The sequence below is a fragment of the Cygnus atratus genome, chromosome 19 (genome assembly GCF_013377495.2).
Source record: "Cygnus atratus isolate AKBS03 ecotype Queensland, Australia chromosome 19, CAtr_DNAZoo_HiC_assembly, whole genome shotgun sequence".
NCBI classification, from domain to species: domain Eukaryota; kingdom Metazoa; phylum Chordata; class Aves; order Anseriformes; family Anatidae; genus Cygnus; species Cygnus atratus.
In genome coordinates this window covers 6174013-6193973 of record NC_066380.1, presented here as the reverse complement: position 1 = coordinate 6193973, position 19961 = coordinate 6174013, and the positions used below count along the sequence as shown (strand labels likewise).

At 44.3% G+C, this 19961-nt stretch overlaps 1 protein-coding gene across 2 annotated transcripts in view; it reads left to right on the top strand.

Moving 5' to 3' along the window:
• Nucleotides 1-17615, top strand: part of NUP188 (nucleoporin 188) — a 28429-nt gene extending 10814 nt beyond the window's left edge. Inside the window, exons 16-44 of one of the 2 annotated variants that reach the window (XM_050714627.1) lie at nucleotides 116-271; nucleotides 618-744; nucleotides 1353-1440; nucleotides 1529-1605; nucleotides 1785-1899; nucleotides 2241-2361; nucleotides 2594-2660; nucleotides 3076-3204; nucleotides 3944-4077; nucleotides 4458-4564; nucleotides 5367-5573; nucleotides 6210-6379; nucleotides 6729-6798; nucleotides 7460-7527; nucleotides 7744-7939; nucleotides 8469-8546; nucleotides 8913-8998; nucleotides 9429-9574; nucleotides 10739-10920; nucleotides 11290-11490; nucleotides 12008-12100; nucleotides 12329-12487; nucleotides 13242-13379; nucleotides 13864-13938; nucleotides 14640-14849; nucleotides 15637-15768; nucleotides 15904-15974; nucleotides 16403-16532; nucleotides 16757-17615. In XM_050714627.1, coding sequence (XP_050570584.1) covers nucleotides 116-271; nucleotides 618-744; nucleotides 1353-1440; nucleotides 1529-1605; nucleotides 1785-1899; nucleotides 2241-2361; nucleotides 2594-2660; nucleotides 3076-3204; nucleotides 3944-4077; nucleotides 4458-4564; nucleotides 5367-5573; nucleotides 6210-6379; nucleotides 6729-6798; nucleotides 7460-7527; nucleotides 7744-7939; nucleotides 8469-8546; nucleotides 8913-8998; nucleotides 9429-9574; nucleotides 10739-10920; nucleotides 11290-11490; nucleotides 12008-12100; nucleotides 12329-12487; nucleotides 13242-13379; nucleotides 13864-13938; nucleotides 14640-14849; nucleotides 15637-15768; nucleotides 15904-15974; nucleotides 16403-16532; nucleotides 16757-16927 — 3704 coding nt within the window. In that variant the 3' untranslated portion in view covers nucleotides 16928-17615. The remainder of the gene's footprint in view (nucleotides 1-115; nucleotides 272-617; nucleotides 745-1352; nucleotides 1441-1528; nucleotides 1606-1784; nucleotides 1900-2240; nucleotides 2362-2593; nucleotides 2661-3075; nucleotides 3205-3943; nucleotides 4078-4457; nucleotides 4565-5366; nucleotides 5574-6209; nucleotides 6380-6728; nucleotides 6799-7459; nucleotides 7528-7743; nucleotides 7940-8468; nucleotides 8547-8912; nucleotides 8999-9428; nucleotides 9575-10738; nucleotides 10921-11289; nucleotides 11491-12007; nucleotides 12101-12328; nucleotides 12488-13241; nucleotides 13380-13863; nucleotides 13939-14639; nucleotides 14850-15636; nucleotides 15769-15903; nucleotides 15975-16402; nucleotides 16533-16756) is intronic. The other variant, XM_035555371.2, reaches the window with a different exon arrangement.
• Nucleotides 17616-19961: the final 2346 nt, after the last annotated feature.

Below are 19961 nucleotides of genomic sequence, written 5' to 3'. Positions count from 1 at the left end.
AAACTGCACTTAACCTTTTCTTTATTCAGGTGTTCTGGGGAATTTAGTTCTTTACCTGGTTTCTAACTCATGGGGAAATTCGTGGTTTGATTTCCCTTGCTTCTTCAATCTTTAGGACTAGGTCAGACAAATCTGCGGATACCTCAGGGGACAGTGGGCCAAGTGATGCTGGATGATCGAGCTTATTTGGTACGATGGGAGTATTCGTACAGCAGCTGGACGCTGTTCACCTGTGAGATTGAAATGCTGCTCCATGTTGTTTCAACAGCAGGTGAGATAGGCTGGGAGTATAAAAGAGAATAAATAATTGTTCTTTAGTATCAACTTGAGGTTAACAGCAGGATTGAGCAGCTCTGAGTACTTCTGGAAGAGCTTGGAGTAGTCTCCCAGAAACCTGTGTGTGTTTGAAATTATGATAACTCACTGCAAAAGGCCAAGAGCTTGCAGTGAGATTATATGAATTTTAGATGAGAGAAAAGCTAAGATACAATAAATAAATAATTTTTGGTATGGGGAACAATCCAGGGGACGTGTGGTAAGATTGATGTGCATTATTCTAAGTTTCTTTACTGTGTAAGTATGATTTTTGCATTCTGATGTTAATTTTCTTTACGCAGATGTGATTCAGCATTGCCAGAGGGTGAAGCCAATCATCGATCTGGTTCATAAAGTCATCAGCACTGATGTATCAATAGCAGATTGCCTTCTGCCGATCACGTCGCGAATCTACATGCTGCTGCAGAGGTAAGTCACTGATCAGCATGGAGCCACTAACAGTAGAGTACCTGAGAAGGTACAATGAGCTGGAAGAACAGTTAATTACCCATTTTGCCAAAAGGTTTGAAAGAAGTGTATCTCAATGCTTCAACTCCCCGAGGCAGGTGGTCAGAAAGGACTGTTCTGGCTACACGCTGCTGAACGCTTTGATGCAGCAGAATGATCCCTCTTTCACTTCTTTCATGAGTTGTACAAATTTATCCATTTAAAGGCTTTTTTATTGGCAACTATGCTTACATAAAAGGGGAACAAAGCATATAATTAGAGCAGTAACTTCCGGGTGATAAAAGAGTTACACTTATTAACTATCCCCCAGTCAATCTGCTGGATAGTCATTGTTCACTGTGACAGCCTGCTGCCTTATGAGCCTTGCTTCTTGCAGGAAATTGATCTGATTCAGGTGTGAGGGAGAGGTGTCAAGTCTAGACTGACAGTGCAGACTGGTGTCTGCACCAGAGTGTACGTTTTGTGCTTGTGTACTTCAGTGAGGGAAATGCTTTTTGAATCACAACAGCAGTATACAGGCTAGGTCACAGATGGCAGTGCATTTTATGCATAATATTTCTCTTTCCCAGGCTGACAACTGTAATCTCTCCCCCTGTGGATGTTATTGCTTCTTGTGTCAATTGCTTGACAGTACTGGCTGCTCGAATGCCAGCCAAGGTAAGAACCTTCTGGGCTTTCTAGGTTTGAGAACTAGTAGACATGTTTATGTGAATGAGAGGGAGTATCTCTACTTTTTCTCTTGCAGGTTTGGACTGACCTTCACCATACGGGGTTCTTACCGTTTGTTGCCAATCCAGTGTCCAGTATGAATCACATGATTAGGTATTCATGTCCTCCCCCCAACCCCAGCTTTTTTTTTTTTTTTTGTCCTGAACTGTTCATAACATAAGACCTTTTTGCCAGTGTGAAATCTGAGGTTTGTGGAATCTATGCATCCAACATCTCTCACTCATGTCAAAGTCCTGCTATTCATACAACCAATCCTCTTGCTCATTTCACAGTGCAGAGGGAATGAATGCTGGGGGCTATGGAAACCTGTTGATGAGCATAGAACAGCCTCAAGGGGAGTACAGCGTTACCATCTCCTTCCTGAACCTGATCACAACTCTTGTCCGGGTGAGTGCTTCTGTATTGGCCTGCTTGTGAAGCCAGCTGTAGGCTGTTACGATAGGAAAGCGAAATACAGCAGTGTCTGGCATCCCCTGGGCAACGGCTCTGTATGGGTAAACACTGGTTGATGCTTCCTTCCATGGAAGGAACCTTCCATGGTTTGTGCTTTCTGTGGTTGTTTCAAAAAACAGCTTTGATTTGTCTTATCTATAAAAGAATAAAAATAGCTGGTAAATCTGTGTCCTTGTGCTCAGTGGTTTTCTCATGCTTTAATGACCTGTCTTCCTACCAAAGATTTCATGTTCTTTTAACCAGAAGGGGAAGGATAACATTTCTCTTTCTCCTAGGGACAACTTGGTAGCACCCAGAGCCAAGGACTTGTGCCCTGCATTGTGTTTGTCCTGAAGGAGATGTTACCAAATTACCACAAATGGCGTTATAACTCTCATGGAGTGAGAGAGAAAATTGGTAAGGATATTTGAGAGGGGAGAAGGTGAAGAGATTTAAAAAAGATCACCTGTCTTATTGGAGAGAATTTGTGAATTTTTCCCACTTCTTATCATACCTTTTTTAGCAGATATTTAAGATTTGCTTTGTGCATTTATCAGTATTGCTAGATGCTGCGATTTGTTTGGAAATATTACAGACTAGGCAACAGATCTTCCTGAAAACTGAGTAGTCCGTTCTATCTCTGTTTCAGGATGCCTAATTCTGCAGTTGATTCATGCTATACTGAATTTATGCCCTGAAATGGATCCTCGGAGTAGGTAAGATGGGCGATGGATTTCAAATCTGCAGTAGCCTGGCTTACAGTGCAGGAGGGCTGTGTCACTATCTTTGTTTCAGTTTTTGGATGTAAGTTACTAGGAGAGAAATGGCATGCTTGTGTAGTGCTGATTTCAGTGCTTTTCTGCATTACTGAGTACAGGAAGGGTAGAAAAAGATTAGGGACAGAGCAAAGCACATTGGTTTTTATAATACCTGATGAAGAAAGAGAAAATATATTTTGTGGGACAAACTGCCATCCACTTTCCTATTTGGTATAACCACTCTGAAGAAAGTAGAAGGAAGAATGAAGTAGGCAGGGGTGTAGAAATTAAGAAATACTTTATGGTAGTTTACGAAGTGCTAGGTGGGAAAGTACTGCACGTGATGATGTCCTGCGTTGTTCATGTCTCCCAGCAGTGCCCCTAGCCTTCAGTCCTTGTGCATCTTCAGCCTGGCCAACACTGAAGCAGGGCAAGCTGTCATTAACATCATGGGGATTGGTGTGGACACTATTGATATGGTAATGGCTTCCCAGTCCAGTAGGTGAGTTTTGTCTTTTATTTCAATAGTGTGAGGGAAGAAGAAGCAACAGATAATATTTGAGATGTAGCTTTAACTGGATTGTACTTAACTGGGGATCAACACGGTGATTATCCATGGGAGCCTGTCTTGTATGTTCAGGAGGAGCAAGCCTTATTTGTTACAGATCCATGTGTAGTCTTTACTACGCACTCTCCATTTTGTGCAGTTATAGAATCATAGAATGGTTTGGGTTAGAAGGGACCTTAAAGATCATGGAATTCCAACCCCCTGCCATGGGCAGGGACATGTCCCACCAGACCAGGTTGCTCAAAGCCCCATCCAGCCTGGCCTTGAACACTTCCAGGGATGGGGCATTCACAACTTCCCTGGGCAACCTGTTCCCGTTCGTCACCACCCTCAGAGTAAAGAATTTCTTCCTTACATCTAATCTAAATTTACCCACATTTAGTTTAAAGCCATTATTCCTTGTCCTATCACTAAACTGTCTGATAAGGAGTCCCTCCCCAGCTTTCCTGTAGGCCCCCTTTAGGTATTGGAAGGTTGTTATAAGGTCTGTTGGGGTTGTTAGAAGGTCTATGTTGGGGTTTTTATTTCAGCAGCTGTTACGTGATGACATGACAGTGAGTAAAAATGTCTTACAACCTGTGACTGACAAGAGTATGGAATTTCCTCTTTGAATGTTGTGCAGATAATAAATGACAGTTGACACAGTTACTTTGTTTTCATTTTTGAAACGCAGTGATGAGACACAAGGCCAAGGTCAACTGCTGATACAAACAGTTAAGCTGGCATTCTCGGTTACCAATAATGTCATACGGTTGAAGCCCCCCTCCAGCGTGGTGTCTCCGTTAGAGCAGGCCCTTACTCAGCATGGTATGTATTTCTTCGTGGGGACGGCCTGGGAAGCTGTGTGTTTTGTTATGTGCAAAGAGTCAGTGTGTTTCTCATTACAAACAGTATTAGAGTTTTGGATGGTTCCAAAAGGTGCTTTCTAGTGATGGGAGAAGGCCCATTCTCCATCCTCTGAGGCATTATTCTCCACCAGGCAGCTTATTAAGGAAACATGGCTATTTTTTTGCTGCGCTGTAATAGGATGTATGTAGTTACAGCATATAGCAAATCATCTGACTGGGTCCGTGCCTTGGTCTTCTGGAAGACTGACCTAATTCTCACCTTCTGTTATGAAAGTAGTTCTGTTAAATAGTTGCATCTTATTGCAGCTTCTTCTCTTTGGTTTTAACTGTTCTATTCAGGTGCACACGGAAACAACCTTATTGCGGTCTTGGCCAAATACATCTACCACAAGCATGACCCTGCACTTCCACGCCTGGCCATCCAGCTGCTCAAGCGACTGGCTACGGTAAGACGAGCCTCACAAGGGTTCCTTTGCTTCTCCTTTTGTGACTGATTCCACCACTGAAATTCTTTCAAGATAATTTCAGGCTTGTTTGTATCTGGGAGCTTAGTGCAAGTCATTTGAAGGTAGCGTGGACTGAAAGCTGTATATTAGAGCACACAAAGCATCACATAAAGAGCCCTTAGTTCTTTTAACACAACACTCTGCTTTTTCACAAGTCTCTCTGCATCTCAATGAGAGTTTTCACATGAGTAGGGTGTTTTCTGCAAAGTATTTTCACCTCCAGTTGACCTGTTTTCACTTTTTTGAAAGACTTTCTCAAGTTATGTTCTCAGATACAATTTCTACACTTTAAATTTAATTCCTTAAATGGAATGTTTACTGAGAAGTGGGTTTTATTTAAGTTTTTGACAGGAGCTTTCAACTTTGCCTTTCAGACATGCTCTTTTTGGCTGCTATACTTCTTAGAATGTATTAGCAGTTCTATTTAAGTGTTTAAATCCATCTCTTTTTTTAATTTTGAGAAGCATTATTCAAAGTCTTCAAAGTTATTCAAAGTTTTCTTTGTCCTTTCCGGTCTCCCTTACAAATAGATGAGAGATAAAGCAAAATTGACAAAGAAGACAATTTGGATCACTTTGCAAGATTCTTCCTTTTTAATGACAATAACTGTTACTTTTGAGTTCCCTTATATATATTCCTAGATTCAATGTCAAACATTTTGAAGTTTTGATTTAAAATGTAGGTCACCTTTATGAATAGAGAAGTTATCCTTTTTTCTAATTTTATTTTTTTCCTTTTGCAGGTTGCTCCCATGTCCGTTTATGCCTGTCTTGGTAGTGATGCTGCTGCTATCCGTGATGCCTTCCTCACCCGCCTGCAGAGCAAGATTGAGGACATGCGTATTAAGGTCATGATACTGGAATTCCTTACAGTTGCAGTGGAGACACAGCCTGGACTCATTGAGCTGTTCCTGAACTTGGAAGTCAAGGATGGCAGCGATGGGTCAAAGGTAGAAGAGCAGATATTTGCCTGGGGACTCAGTAGTCTTTTATTGTAACATTCCTAGGAGTCTGGCATTGGTCTCTAAAATGCAGTAGGTCTTATGTGTAGCCTGATGTGCCTAATGTAAAAGTAAATGCAGCACGTGCTTGCAATGAATGGATGCGCTGCTGTCCCAGCTTCACTTTTCCCTACAACTAAAGACAAGCTTTCCCTAGTTTTCAAGGAAGATACCGAGTTAACATAAGAACATCCATACTGGGTCAGACGAAAGATCCCTGTGACTTTCTCTCTTGACTCTGACAGTGGCCATTCAGTGGGAAGATTGATATACAATGGTATCAGTTTTCCAGAATACCCACTCAGTCTCTAGTGCATTGCAGTTGAAGGTTGTCTTGGGCTGGGACCTTTTTTAAGGCACTTGGTCTTACCAAGTCTTACCTTAGCTCATTTTTTATACCCCTAAAAATACATTTTTTTTTCTCTCCTGTTACACGTTCTTTGTAGACATTTACAAAGTATGTCTCTGCATCACATACTCAAGATTTATTTGTATGTCTGTGGTTTGAGTGGAATTGAGCACCTTCTGCTTTATTAGGTGCCTAAATAGTGGAGCTGTAACCTCTCTCATTTCCTTTTGCTCTAGGAGTTCAGCTTAGGAGAGTGGAGTTGCCTCCAAGTAGTCTTAGAGCTGATAGACTCCAAACAACAGGAGAGGTACTGGTGCCCGCCCCTCTTGCATCGTGCTGCCATTGCCTTCCTGCATGCCCTGTGGCAGGACCGCCGAGATAGTGCCATGCTGGTTCTGAGGACAAAGTGAGTTGTTGTTTTCCTACAATGCGTTTTGCTGCCTTTTTTCCATAACACTTTTTCTTGGGGTCATCAGACTTTTCAGGGACAATTGCGTCCTAGCCTTTGTGTCTTGGTAAGAGTATGCAGTTTGTGGGCTCTGAACTTGATCTGTACTGTCTCTGGGGAGAGAAGATGAGAAGCCCATGTGTGTGTGTTCAGAAGCAAATATATGTTGTTCTGTTTCTTTTGTAAATGCACGATTATATAGCTGTGCACTAACGGGTATTTTCTGTGACATTTGGAACAGTCAAAATGCTTCTGGGCATGTGGTGTGGAGGAGATAACTGATACTACTTCTGCATGTATCTTTTAGGCCAAAGTTTTGGGAAAATTTGACCAATCCACTGTTTGGGACCCTTCCTCCACCTTCAGAAACATCAGAGGTGAATTAACTGCCTTGATTTTGAGTAGATGCATGTTCTTCTCATAGTGGGTTTCTGAGCGTGGCTGTGGCTCTTTGTGCTCGCAGCTTTCTAAAAAGAAGTGTGATAACTGATTTAAACACATGCAGCAGTTGAAGCATGCACTTTCTGGCTTTGCAGAGACCAGCTATGCTACAACAGACTATCTTCTGAAATTCTCTTTTTTTTTTTCCACATGTGAAACAAAAGTAGATGTTATCTGGCATCTGTGTTAACACTCTTTGGAAGGTGTGCTGTACGTAGTGTAGCCGTGTATCCATACCGTGTATGCTGTTTGATAGAAGATCTTTTTTAAGGCATACCTCAGGCTAGCTGATATCCTGGAGGAATTGATTAGCTTCTTTGCATTCTTTTCTGTGGGAGTTTTCCCCTTCGTTATGAAGAGCCTATGCTCTTACTCAGTTTGGCTGCTGCTTTGAACCTAGCATTCTTTCCTTATCCTCACCGGTCTTTAGTCAAATGACGTAACTATTCCTATCAAGGGAGAAACAAGTCTCCTTCCTGCAAAACTGGATGATCAGTCACTGCGAGTGGGTGGGTAGGGTTAACTCAGAGTTCCACTCACTCCACAGAGCAAAGTGCTCAGATTCTGCTTTTTTTTTTTCTTTTTTTGTCTTTGCAGCTCAGTGTCTTGGACACCTGTGCATTAATCATGAAAATCATCTGCTTGGAGATCTACTATGTTGTCAAGTGAGTCTCTGGTAGTCCCTGCTCTACGCGAGAATGTTACTACTTCCCTTGTATCCTGGAATAAGAACATACACTATTTATTAAAACTAACTGTGAAATAAGCGCACATACTACAGTAATTGCTGAATAACATTTTAGTAGTTTTCTCCCTCTGAGTTTGTTTTTCTGAACTAACTTCCCTTTAATATGCTGATCTTATGCTCTTGATTTGGCCAGGGGCTCACTGGATCAGTCCCTAAAAGACACGCTGAAGAATTTCTCCAACAAGAAGCGCTTTGGTTATTGGTCAGAATATGTGAAGTTACTGGCGTATCATGTGGCAGAGACAGATGGTAGCAGCTGTGCCTCCGTGACAGAATATCAAATGCTGATCTCAGCCTGGAGGATGCTGCTCATTATTTCTACGAGCCATGTAAGAGCTACCCTTGTACTTTTTCCTCTTATCTCTCATAATAATCTGAAATTAACACTTTGAATAACACAGTGTCAACTTCTGAGGGCTAGCTAGCCCACACTGAAAATGCACTGTTTTTTTTCTTTTAGTTATGTATACGTTTAGTTATGTATATGCTTACTACACAAGTTGGTACAAGCATTGTATAAATTTAGAGTAGGCAGTGTTTTGCTGTTTAATAGAACTGAGCATATTGCCCCTCTCAGCAGAGGGGAGGTAGTATATGATTTTTGTAGCAATTTTCTTCAGGTTTACAGAGTTACTTAGATTTTGTTGAGTCAAGTGAGGCAGGGATACCCTGCTGAGGAAATTAGTCATTGCTGACTTTGTTCATGTACTTCAGTGAGCTCTGTAAAATTGTATCATTCAGCAGATTAAAAAAAATTGGTGAATTCTTAACGTAACAAAAATAGTACAATGATGTTAGACTGGAAAAAGTGTGTATCTTCTGTTACATGTGATTGATCTTTGTCTTTGTGGTTCTTAGGCAGATATAATGCATCTGACTGATTCTGTGGTTCATCAGCAATTGTTTCTGGATGTGCTAAATGGGACCAAGGTTTTGGTAGGTGCTTGTACCTCTTAGTTCTTGAATTTCCCAGTTGCTCATCTCCTCTATATTATGAAGAATTCTATTTCTGCAGTTGCTTGCCATCGTAGGTTGTTTTAGATCTGGTGAAATTGGGCTGAAACAAATTCTTTCTCCTGAATTGATGAGCGTCTTATAAATTTTTATTTACTGTGTGCCATTCTTGTCATCAGTGGGTGGCCCTGCAGAGCATCCTGAGTCCAGGTCCCCTGTTGCTGGTAGCTGCTGAAGATCCAGCCTGGCCAATTGGCGATGCTGAGCATTTCTGCATTTGAGTACTGGGCTGAGCATTTCCAGTATGTAACTAGTGGCACCTCTAACTCTTGCAATGTTTCTTCTTAGCTTCTAGTTCCCATGTCGGTATCCTGTCTGCAGCTGGGGTCTATGCTATGTACCCTTCTTCTGATCCTGCTGAAGCAGTGGAAGAGGTAGGTATTTGCATGGATCGTTATTAGTCACTGCTAAATATAAAAACTTAGGAGATTGTGTGTGAGTGTTTTGTTCTAGTGAGCTCCCCTTAGTGATTTGGGGAGGAAATTGATGCCTTATCATGGACTTTTCTTTTGGGATTGCAAATACCTGTAGTTTGTGGCTGAAAGAACTTGTAGCAATAAATGTATGGTTTGGCTTCCTGCTTGCTGGTGAAAAGTGTATCAAAAAGCTTTTGTGATAGTCCTGCGTTCTGACTGTGTTGTGGAATGTCTTTAGTGAGATCCAAGTAGTGACTTAAAGTTTGCTTGGAGGAACTGTTTTTATTTGTGTGGCTCATAGAACCTATGATCCGCACAGCTCAGTTGAGCCAATATATTTATTGAGGGATCTTGTCTAATCTGAAGAGCTCTCCCTTTTTGTTGTCAGCGAGTTGGGTTCTGTGGATAAAATCATAAACTCCTTGACGCAGATTCTGGAGGGAATACTACAGGCAGATCAGCAGATGATGGAGAAAACAAAAGCCAAAGTGTTCTCAGCTCTTATCACTGTGCTGCAAATGAAGGAGATGAAAGGTGAGGTGGTGTATGTACAAGCGTCAAGAGCAGGGCTGCCATGGCTGAATACACCCTAACGCTCTCGTGTTTCTAGTATGTGTGTGATGCTAGCTGTAGAGCAGGATGTTGACTAGCTAAAACAAATGAGAAAAAGTAGAGAAGCCTGTGGGACTCTATTTTTTTTTTCTGATTTGTTTTAGCTAGTTTTAGTTTTATTGGTCACAATATGCATGTCTTCCCTTGTCTTGTCTTTCCCCACCAATAACCCCTGTATTTGATCAGTTTGATAGAGATGAAGATAGGATTCCTGCGTGTTTTTTGAAAATAGCTTGGCAGGTGTGGTAGGCACACCCCAGTAATGCCATCTCACAGACTGAATGTAGAGCTTAAGTCCTATTGTCAATTTCTAGTTAGAGATAACAAATTATGCAAAACACAGGAAAATCTTACAAGGGTACATTTTGTTAAAAAATGGAGAAACTGGTTTGGTCGTTACTCCAGTCACTTGTGGGACACTGTATGTTGCAGTAGTACTTGAAGACTCTCAGTGAAATCTGGGCACTTTTTCTCTGTGCTGTGCAATAAAGGCACTTGTGGTGCTGAGGAGTGTGTCAGCTTACCTGAGTGTAGTCCTTGTCCCACTGCTTGGGCACTGCAAGCCCATATCTTTCAGAAAATAAAGAGGAGAATTATTCTATTTTTTAAACATTTTTCTTGCTGATGAATTTGCATTTTCAATCATGGTGGTAAAAGGTGGTGCAATTTCCTATAATGGTTTTGATGAGAACGTAGTACTTAGATGACTCTTGGAACATAGGCTGCATGCATGGACTGGTACCAGCAGTCTGGAGAAGTGGGTAAGAAATGCTGTAGTGAGCGCTACGGAGTAATCTGTCCATAGTAGTACTTGCTTTGTGCTTTGAAATGTCATGAACTTCTGTGACTTCTTGGGAAAACTGTATGTTTTTTATTATTCAGGTGGTGATCTTATCACTGACTATATCCTCCTAGGTTTAATCGTCTAACCTAGTTACAGTTCCTGGCAATCTGTTTTGTAGGTTTTGAAATGAAAACGGTAAATACTGACTCCAAGGAATGTGTACCAATGATGTTACCAGTTAAACTGGAAACCTAAGTACAAGGATTGTGTGTTAACTGTTGTCTCTCCTGTGTGTGTCACAGTGAATGAGATCCCACAGTACTCCCAGCTGGTTCTCAGTGTGTGTGAAACACTCCAAGACGAGGTCATTGCCCTCTTTGATCAGACTCGGCACAGCCTGACCCTGGGAGATGCTACAGATGACAAGGACAGCATGGAAACAGATGATGTCTCCCGAGTCAAACACAAGGACCAGCGAGATGGGGTAGAGGACCTGTTTATCTGATTTGCAGTGTCTTTCTCTAAACAAAAGTTTTGTGTATGTTTGGAACAACTTCCCCTCACAGCCTGCTGCCTCTAAAGGAAGCTTTGGCAGTTTCTACCTGAGAATTATTCAATGGCTTTTTGGCACGTCAGTCTGGGAAATTGACTGTTGCTGCCTTTCCTTCAGATCTGCCCCAAGAAACATTGCCACAATTGCTATTAGAGCGAGAAATTTTGCAGAGTATAAGGGACACCAGGTGCCTTAATTTATGATTCTCAGAATGATTGAGCTTTAGATCATCTTGTGAAATGCTTTCAAGATATATTTCTTGGTATATATGTCAAGCCTCTACCTTGTTCTCCTTTCCAGGTATGTGTTTTGGGCCTGCATCTGGCGAAAGAGCTCTGTGAAGTTGATGAAGATGGAGACTACTGGCTACAGATTACTAGGGAAGTCCCTGTACTTCCTACTGTTTTTGCTGCTTTGGAGATCAGTCTGAGAGTTAAGCAAAACCTTCACTTCACAGAGGCCTCATTACATTTACTGCTGACTTTAGCAAGGACGCAACAGGTGAGAGATGCTGAGAAATGAAAGCATAGAGCTATACATCTTTAATTGCAGCCAAAAATCTTGTTATTCTGTCTGCGCTGCAGCTGAACAATGTTCTGTAGTTATAGGGATTTTTAGAGGCTGGCAAGCAGTAGGTCCTGTTTGTATGCCTGCTTAGTTTGCCTTGTTCTAGATAGTGATACGTCTTGGATGGACGAGCTGAGCCAGCCACAGCAGACCTGTAATTTAGAGCAGGCACTTTCACTGAACGTATTCTTTTGCAATGCAAATTATCCCAGCTATTCAAAGCAGTATTAAGTGTTGGAACCTAGTTTCTCATTATTTGCAATAAAATGTTATTTATCTATTACAATTTCAACTTTCTGGAGGATTTAAGGTAAAAGCAAAATAATTCCAAAGCCATCTCTTCTCAAAGATTAGGTTTTTACCAAATTAGATGATACAGAAAGAGGGTTTGTAGTACTTCTTAGGGGAGATGCATACAGATCTTAATGGTGGTTTGTTCTGTGCCTTGTAGGGAGCAGCAGCAGTGGCTGGAGCTGGTGTCACACAGAGTGTCTGCCTGCCCCTCCTGAGCGTGTACCAGCTCAGCAGTAATGGAGCCATTCAGGTGGGTGCTTCTGGGTAGAAATGTGCCAGAAGAGCTTGTGGGAATGTGCCAGGAGAGCTTGCCCTGCTCTGCCTTGTAGACTGGCTGGGGAGGAGCCCTCAGGGTGTGGGAGGACAGCAGCTCCCCTAGAACGTGGAGGCTTCCAAAATGAAGGGAAGGGGCTGTGGAATGTGCCACGCTGGGCAGCAGTGTAAATAAGTCATTTGTTTTTACATCTGTTTTGTTCAGACATCTGCTTCATCTCGAAAGTCTTTGGATGCTCCCTCTTGGCCTGGTGTTTATCGTCTCTCCATGTCCTTGATGGAGCGCCTTCTTAAGACGCTGAGATACAACTTCCTGACGGAGGCAATGGACTTCGTTGGTGTCCATCAGGAGAGGATCCTTCAGGTATGTCACGTACTTCCTCTGTGATGGCTCACTTGGCTTCTCTGTTGCAATAGCAGTGGAAATGTGTCAGAAACTGTAGAAGCATTGAAAAGACATTGCTCCTGTCTCAGAAAGATTTACAGTAGAAATAATTAAATAGTGGGAGAAGGCAGGAAGCCTGCAAGCCGTACAGTGAGGCAAGGGATGGTTGTTCTGATGGTTGTTAGAGCTGGGCAGTCACCATCTGTTTGTACTGTTCACTCTTAGGAATACTATAACTTTGCTACAGGTGTTGAATGCACCCACTCAACACAGTAGCAGAATTGACGGTTTGATGCAAACTCACTTTGTGACTCTCTGCTCTGAAAAGAAGAGAGTGAGAGCCTTGGTCAAGTAATGAAAATGCTTTAGTCAGAGTTCAGTTGCCATTCAGGCTGGCAAGCACTCGTGTCCTGCAGTACTGAAATAGCTGCACTGGGTGCGTTGTTCCGGGTGCTGTTTGTACATAGGTGGTGAGTTACCTGTTCAGAAGCAGGCTCCCTAGACAAATAACTGTCTTCTCATATGGCAGCACAGTTTTGGAATGCATTGACCTTTGGATATGAATACAAAGTGCTCTGAGTCTCTGACCCATATGCTGTGTGACTGCTTTTGTGAAAGCATTCTCTGTCCTTAAGGGCAGATCTCTGCATCTTCAGTTTTTCTATTCTAGAGGAGGGAATGGACTCCCTGCTTTAGCTGTCACTGCCCTGATGTACTTCTCTGTCCTTTCCAGTGCCTGAATGCAGTACGGACCGTACAGAGTTTGGCCTGTCTAGAAGAGGCTGATCACACTGTTGGCTTCATTCTCCAGCTCTCAAATTTCACAAAGGAGTGGCATTTCCACCTGCCACAGCTTATGAGGGACATGCAGGTAGGAGTTAGGATACTGCTGTAGATAATATACAGTGTTGGAGTGCAGGAAGTCGGATGTGGTAAGAGAAAGTGGCACTTTATTACCTTTTTATTACTGCTCTTTTACCTTTTTATTACTGCTCTCTTAGTAGGAGTTATCACTGAGGTCATTTAAATGTCTGTTCTGTAACGTGAAGACCTCTACCTTGTCCTGAATTGAGCAAGGACAAGTGTTAGGTCCTTACCTAACATTTGATAAATAAAAAGATGAGTGCTGGGGACAGAGAGATAGTAGCTTGGAAAAGTGACCTGCGGAATTCTACATCTGACTCTCGGTTCCCAGTGCCAGGTGACTCAGAGAAAATACTGGGAAACCTAGAGACTGCATGACTTTTTATGGTCGCACTGTTCTGTTTAGCTGGCTTTTCTGGCTTCCACCAATGGCAATGAAAGGATGGGATTTGTTCTTTAATGAGGTTTCTCCCTCATCTTATTTATTTCAGGTTAATCTGTGTTACCTATGTCAGGCCTGTACCTCCCTCCTGCACAGCCGCAAAATGCTCCAGCATTACCTACAGGTGAGATGGGGATCCTAAACCAAGTTAGGAGTGTTGTGCACCTATGCTCCCTGTTAAATGACAAATATTATTCAATATCTAGGCTCTGTTCCCAGCGATGATTACTAACAATCATCAATAGCTAGGATTTGCGTCTTAACATAGCAAAAAATCTCCGAATGCTAGTCCAGACTTTACAAACTCTAGATTGTGTAAAGCCAGTTCTTAAGAAACAGCGGCCAATGCCTGAGTGGTGCTGTTATCATTTTAGAGCTGCCTACACTGCAGCAAGAAAGCTGCATTGCTGTAGTGTTCTGTAGGCCCATTAATTAAGACACTACTGATGTGGTGTCCTTGATGTGGTTTAATTTGGTTAAGAGATAGAGCTCTTTTCTTGGAGAATTCTTTGTTGAATATGAGGTGGAGGTAATGGATTGCTACTGCTGTGCTGTTTCAGCATGGCTAAGGCGTGGTGTGTGATGATTAGGGGTTCTTTTCCCAGAATGTGAGATCTGAACAGCCTCTGCAGCAGCCCCCGTAGAATTGAGTGCCTCCCCCGATGCACACTAAGAGCAGATTCTCATACTTCTAGCAGGTGACAGAATTTGGGTGCCTTATTTTCTCATTCCTTTTGTTTGTAGCATTTTTTTCCCTGAAAGCATCGGTCTTAGTGCAAAACAATCATGCCTGTATCCAAGACAAAGTTTTTTCTCTCTCTACAGACAAAAAATGGTGACTCCCTTCCATCGAGCGTGACTCCACGAGTGCAGCGTAATCCCCAAGCCTCTTCCAAACATCCCAGCCCTGAGTCAGAGGCAGCGGAGCAGAAGGCACTGCTTATGGTGCAGTACAGCCTCTTGAAGATCCTCAGCAAATCTCTTGCTGCCCTGCGCCATTTCACCCCTGACGTCTGCCAGATACTCCTTGATCAGGTAGGGAAAGAGGAGAGATGCCGCTACCTGGGTGGGGAAGCTTCCAGCATCCCAAGTGATATTTTGGGTCCGTGAAGTGAGGCACAGCCTGTCCTGCTTGAGCCAGTGACCTCGCTCTACATCTGTCTGCTGTCCTGCTGCACAAAGCAGGAAGGCGGGGCACAAGGAACTCCCCTTAGTTATCAGGCACTGGTCTGGAAAAAAAAGCTTGGCTGAGCTTTGGTGTGACTTGCACAACGTTGTGGACACACAGCCTTAGTGCAGCAGCCCCGTAACCCAGCTGGGTTTGTGCGCTCAGTGTGTCAGTCTTCAGCAAAGGTCACCTCTTGTTCTCCTCCTGTGCAGGTGTGACCTACGGCTGGTCGCCAAGTGCAGACAAGCAAGGTGTGATCCTTGAATCTGGCAGTGTCCTGCTGCTTTCTTCTGGATAGTTACTTCCTTTTCCTTTTTGTGCTGCCTGCAGGTTACATTTACCTGGGCTTTTGTAAACAGCCAGGAAGCAGTCATTACTTTAGCTTGCCACCGAGTGGCAGACTCCACAGCTACACAGTCTGGGAGCTGTATGGCTCTGCTCATGCATGTGAGCAGAGCTGTACCTTCTGCGTGTGCAGCACTCTGCAGAGCACTCTGCTGTTCTGGCTGCACACTTGAGATTGGGGAAGGGACCTCAGTGCTTTAAGTTCTTCATACAAAAAGTATGATACAGGGACAAAATATTCCTGTTACCATGACAGTAGCATACTCACGGCCTCAAGGGTCATTCACTCCTCTTTCCTTTTCTCCACAGTCACTGGACCTTGCTGAGTACAATGTGCTCTTTGTTTTGAGTTTCACCACACCAGCTTTCGATTCAGACGTCGCACCTTCCTTTGGGACCCTCCTTGCCACAGTCAACGTGGCCCTGAACATGCTGGGAGAGGTACTTGCCATTTCTCTGTTTGGGAAATCACAGTTGTTGCAGTAACCTCAGAGAACTTGTTCAAGTAATATTTTGAAGTGTGGGAGTATTTATTCCCTTGTATCTGCTGTCTCTGATGTTGTTTTTTCCTCTCAGCTGGATAAGAAGAAGGAACCTTTCCCTCAAGCTGCAGGGTTGAATATGCAAGAGGGAACCAAAACCCTCAAGTAAGTTTCTAGCTCTTTTATTTAGTCATGGCTGAGGAGCAGAACCCAGTGCTCCTCAGATCAGAACTGAGATTTAGACGTGTTGGCGTATCTTCAGAGCTTCTCATTCTGAGTCAGAGGAGTTCAGGTAGCCCATCAGAGACTGTCCAAAGCAAGGAGGGATGTTTTGAGGAGGCTGTGTGAAGCCATCCCATTTTAAGTCTGCCAAGATGCAGGTAGAGTTGCTTAAAGCTTTTTTACCAGTACATTTGAGTCAAGAGTTCCCTGTGGCCACGGGATTTCTACTCTAGGCCAGAGCTTTTGGCTATCACTGCCTGAGCAAAATCAGAGCTGCAGCAGCGTTCTGTCAGATGTACTCTGTGGGTGAAGTCTTTCTAAGGGTGAACCTAGAATGTCTGGCTCCTGCTGATCTGCGTTTCCTTGCACAGGTCTCTGCTCATGTTTACAATGGAAAACTGTTTCTACCTGCTCATCTCCCAGGCCGTGCGGTACTTGAGAGACCCAGCTGTGCATCCCCGTGATAAGCAGCGAATGAAACAGGAGCTCAGCTCTGAGCTGGTGAGCAGTTTGTACCGTCCTTTCTCACTGTTCACTGTGAGTTGTCTTGGGGGAAGAGGTTGTTTGTCCTTGGCTGCCCAGGACAGCCGTTCTCCTGCGTGAGCCGACAGCCTTAGGTATCTGAGGCTGCAGGCGGTGGTGGCTGTTCCTGTGCCACCTTGTTTGGGGAGGGAGAGGGATGTGTGCTTGGAAGAACCTAACTCGTTGCGTGCTTCTGATTTCAGAGTACCCTGCTTTCCAGCCTGTCTCGTTACTTCCGCCGTGGTGGTCCCTCTTCACCTGCCAGCGGTGTCCTTCCCTCTCCCCAGGGAAAGTCTGCCTCCAAGCTGGGTCCTGAGGGGCAGGAGCCTTTGTTTCAGCTCGTGCAGGCCTTTGTCCGGCACGTGCAGAGATAGATTCGATTCTGCCGCCCCCTCCCTTTGCAGGACTTGCACCAGAACGATTCATGTCCACCACAGAAGGCATCACCGTTGGCAGAGCTTGTAACGAGGACTGGGGCGGGAGGGAGGCCTGGTCCGGGCAGCGTTGTGAACCGAGCTGTAACAGCAGCAGCAGCGAGATCCCGTTGAACTCTTGCGGTGCAGAAGCAGAGTGAATGTAAGGAGAGCTGGGAGGGGCTCCTCAGAGTGAGCAGCCCGCGCTCCACCTGCTAGAGCGTCCTGGCCCAGGTACAAGTGCTGAACAGTCAAAACCTTTATTTTTATAGCTTGTACCTCCCAGCTGGGGCAGCTGGGGCTGGATGGAGAGAGGGGACAGACTTCCCTCTGGGCATTAACTCTGCTCTTAACACAAGGTGCAATCTGCCTCTCCCTCACAGTCAGAGTCCAGTTAAGGCACAACCTAGGGATCAGCCAGCAATTCAGAGACCATCTTTCTACTCCTATTTTTGTACTGAATGGTTCAAGGCAAGATGGTGTATGTGTGCTCACGCCTCCCCTCCACCCTGCAGTCTGTGTGTTGTGTGTGTTTCTGAAGAGCAAGGCCTCACTCAAGGTTTTTAAGTCAAAATTCCATTGCTCCAGTCTTGCAATTTTTTGTAACTGTGCCCTATTTATACTGATATTAAAACCTTTATAGACAGCAGCTGGATTCATGGTTTTGTACTGGGTGTAACAGCCTGCAGCACCAGTCTCTGCCTCTTCTGGCTAGAAGTTCTACTGCGTCAGTCAAGTACCAGCTGACAGTGGTGAGTTGTGGCTTGTGAGTGACAATCCAGATACCATTTGAAGAGTTTATAATCCAAGGTTGATTCCTTTGGCTTTCCCACACCCACACCTTCTTTACTCTCCCGTTGGGGAGCTCACAGGAGGTTTTAAACGAGCATGGCTACGCAGTACTCCTCAGGCCTGATGCTGCTGCACACGGTGTGGACCGTGAGCACAGGTTGCTCTGAGCATAGCTCCAAGGGGCTGACATCTGTTGCAGCAGCTGGGGAGGGTGCAGGTTCCAGCTAGAAGAAAGACTTCGAGGTGTTTACAGCGAAGTTCTATCGTGCTGTCGTGTCCCTCCCTCAAACTCCTTAAGGTTCTGAGGCTCAGCGTGTGATGGAGACCGGATGAGAAGGTCAGTGACTGCTGCTTAAAATAAAGCCTGAAATTTAGACAGACTTTTCTAAGGTACGAAATTAAATTTGAATGTAGCTGTGAGCTACTAATCTACTAGTTCTTTCCTAAAGAGACACTTGATTGCTTCACCAGTCAGAACCTTTTTAATTTTGATGGTTTTAAGAGACCAGGGTGAGAAAATTGGATGATGTTGCTTTCAGGGTTGTTCTGTTTTCCTTGTAAGCTTTTAAGTGATGGTGAAATTCTGTCACACTTGCTTGATCTAGTTTTACTTGCCCTGGAGGCTTTGGAGAGATTTGAACTAACTGGCTGGAGTAAAGTGGTCTTAGAAGGGAGAGGGGCTTGATTACCTCCCCAAAACTCAGGTGAGCTGCTCTGACAGGGAGGGGCATGCTGTGGCAGTAGTCTGATCGTGGGATCGCCGTGCTCAGCAGGTGCTGCGTGTGACTGGGGTTACGTGTAACAGGTAACACTTCGTGCCACAGGGGAGCTGTGAGTGCAGACACGGAGATGTGAAGGTGAATTTTAGAGAAAATAGAAATTTGGGGACAGGAAGCAGAGCCAGACTTCAGTAACCCTAAGCAAGTTCAGTAATATTCAGGGCTGTTACTCACCAGCTCTGGTAGGAAGGTATCTTTCCTTTTGTTGTAGCTTTCAGTTACACACGCGCTATGCTAATCACTTTATTAGTGTGCAGCAGGAATGGACAGAATGAGAATTTCGGGACAAGTAATGCACGCTATCAGATAGTTACTCAAGTGTTAGACTGAGAGTTTCTGGTGCTAGGCAGAAGTCCTCTGTGCCAAACAGGAAACAATAGCTGCTGCTGTTGGTTACACGTACATTTCAGAGCTATACCTTTACTTTAGACAGAAGCGTTTTGTCCTGAACTGCACCTTTACCTGCCCCTCAGCCCCAGCGGGGCAGGGAACAGCATTAAGCAGACCGTGCACCTGCAGATACGCAGCACAGGAGTGTAATCCTTATCAGAGAGCCTGTTACTGCCAAACCCCTTAGAAGCAGCACTAGATTTCTTTTGCTTTCTCTACCGCTGGGGAAAAGGAGTGCTGGTGCTGGGCAGACTTCCTGGCTGTTCTGAGGGAAGAGAGAACATTTTCTGCATCATTAAGCGCCGCTGCTGGTTTTGCTAAAGCTGTTATTTCTCTTTCTGTAATGTATCAAGGAGAGGGGTAACAGGGATGCCACCGTACTGGGGGAGAGGTACATGCAGTAGGAGGGGAAGGGGCAGGTACAGATCTGCAGAAGCTAATCATTGCTATGGTAGAGTTCACTGAAATGGCAGCAGAAGTTGATTCTCTATTAACTCCATTTGAGATTGGTAGTTGTAAAAACCGGAGCTATTGCTACATTACAGAGCATTTTAACAGCTTCTTTTCCCAGGAGTTCCTTCCATCCCTCCTTTCCAAGCTGGGTGCTAGGGACGAGGCTTTAGGATTTTAAACTAGCAGCCGATCTAGTTTCCATAACAACAAAAAGGGCTCTTAGAGTTAGAATAGCGTTTGCAGTCTCTCAGCAGCTGAAGGCACACTGCTGCTCTGTTTTTGCTTCAGGTTAAGGAGGAGCTGCTGTTTCTTAAAATTCATGAATCTGTAGTACAACTCAGATGTGTCATCTGGAAAGGGAGTGAAAGACATTAACAAGCTTAAGGCACGTTGAGAGTTTCAGGAAGGATTAGGAGCTTTGCTTTGCTTTTACACCCAGCTTCCAGGACTAGGATAACAGCGTGGCACAGCTCCCACCTGCCCTGCATCCCTCTGCCCCTGGGACAGCGCTGCTTGTCCCTACGAGCTGCAGTCACACGGCTGGAGCAGCCCTGACCCCACACCAGACACCGAGGCAGGAG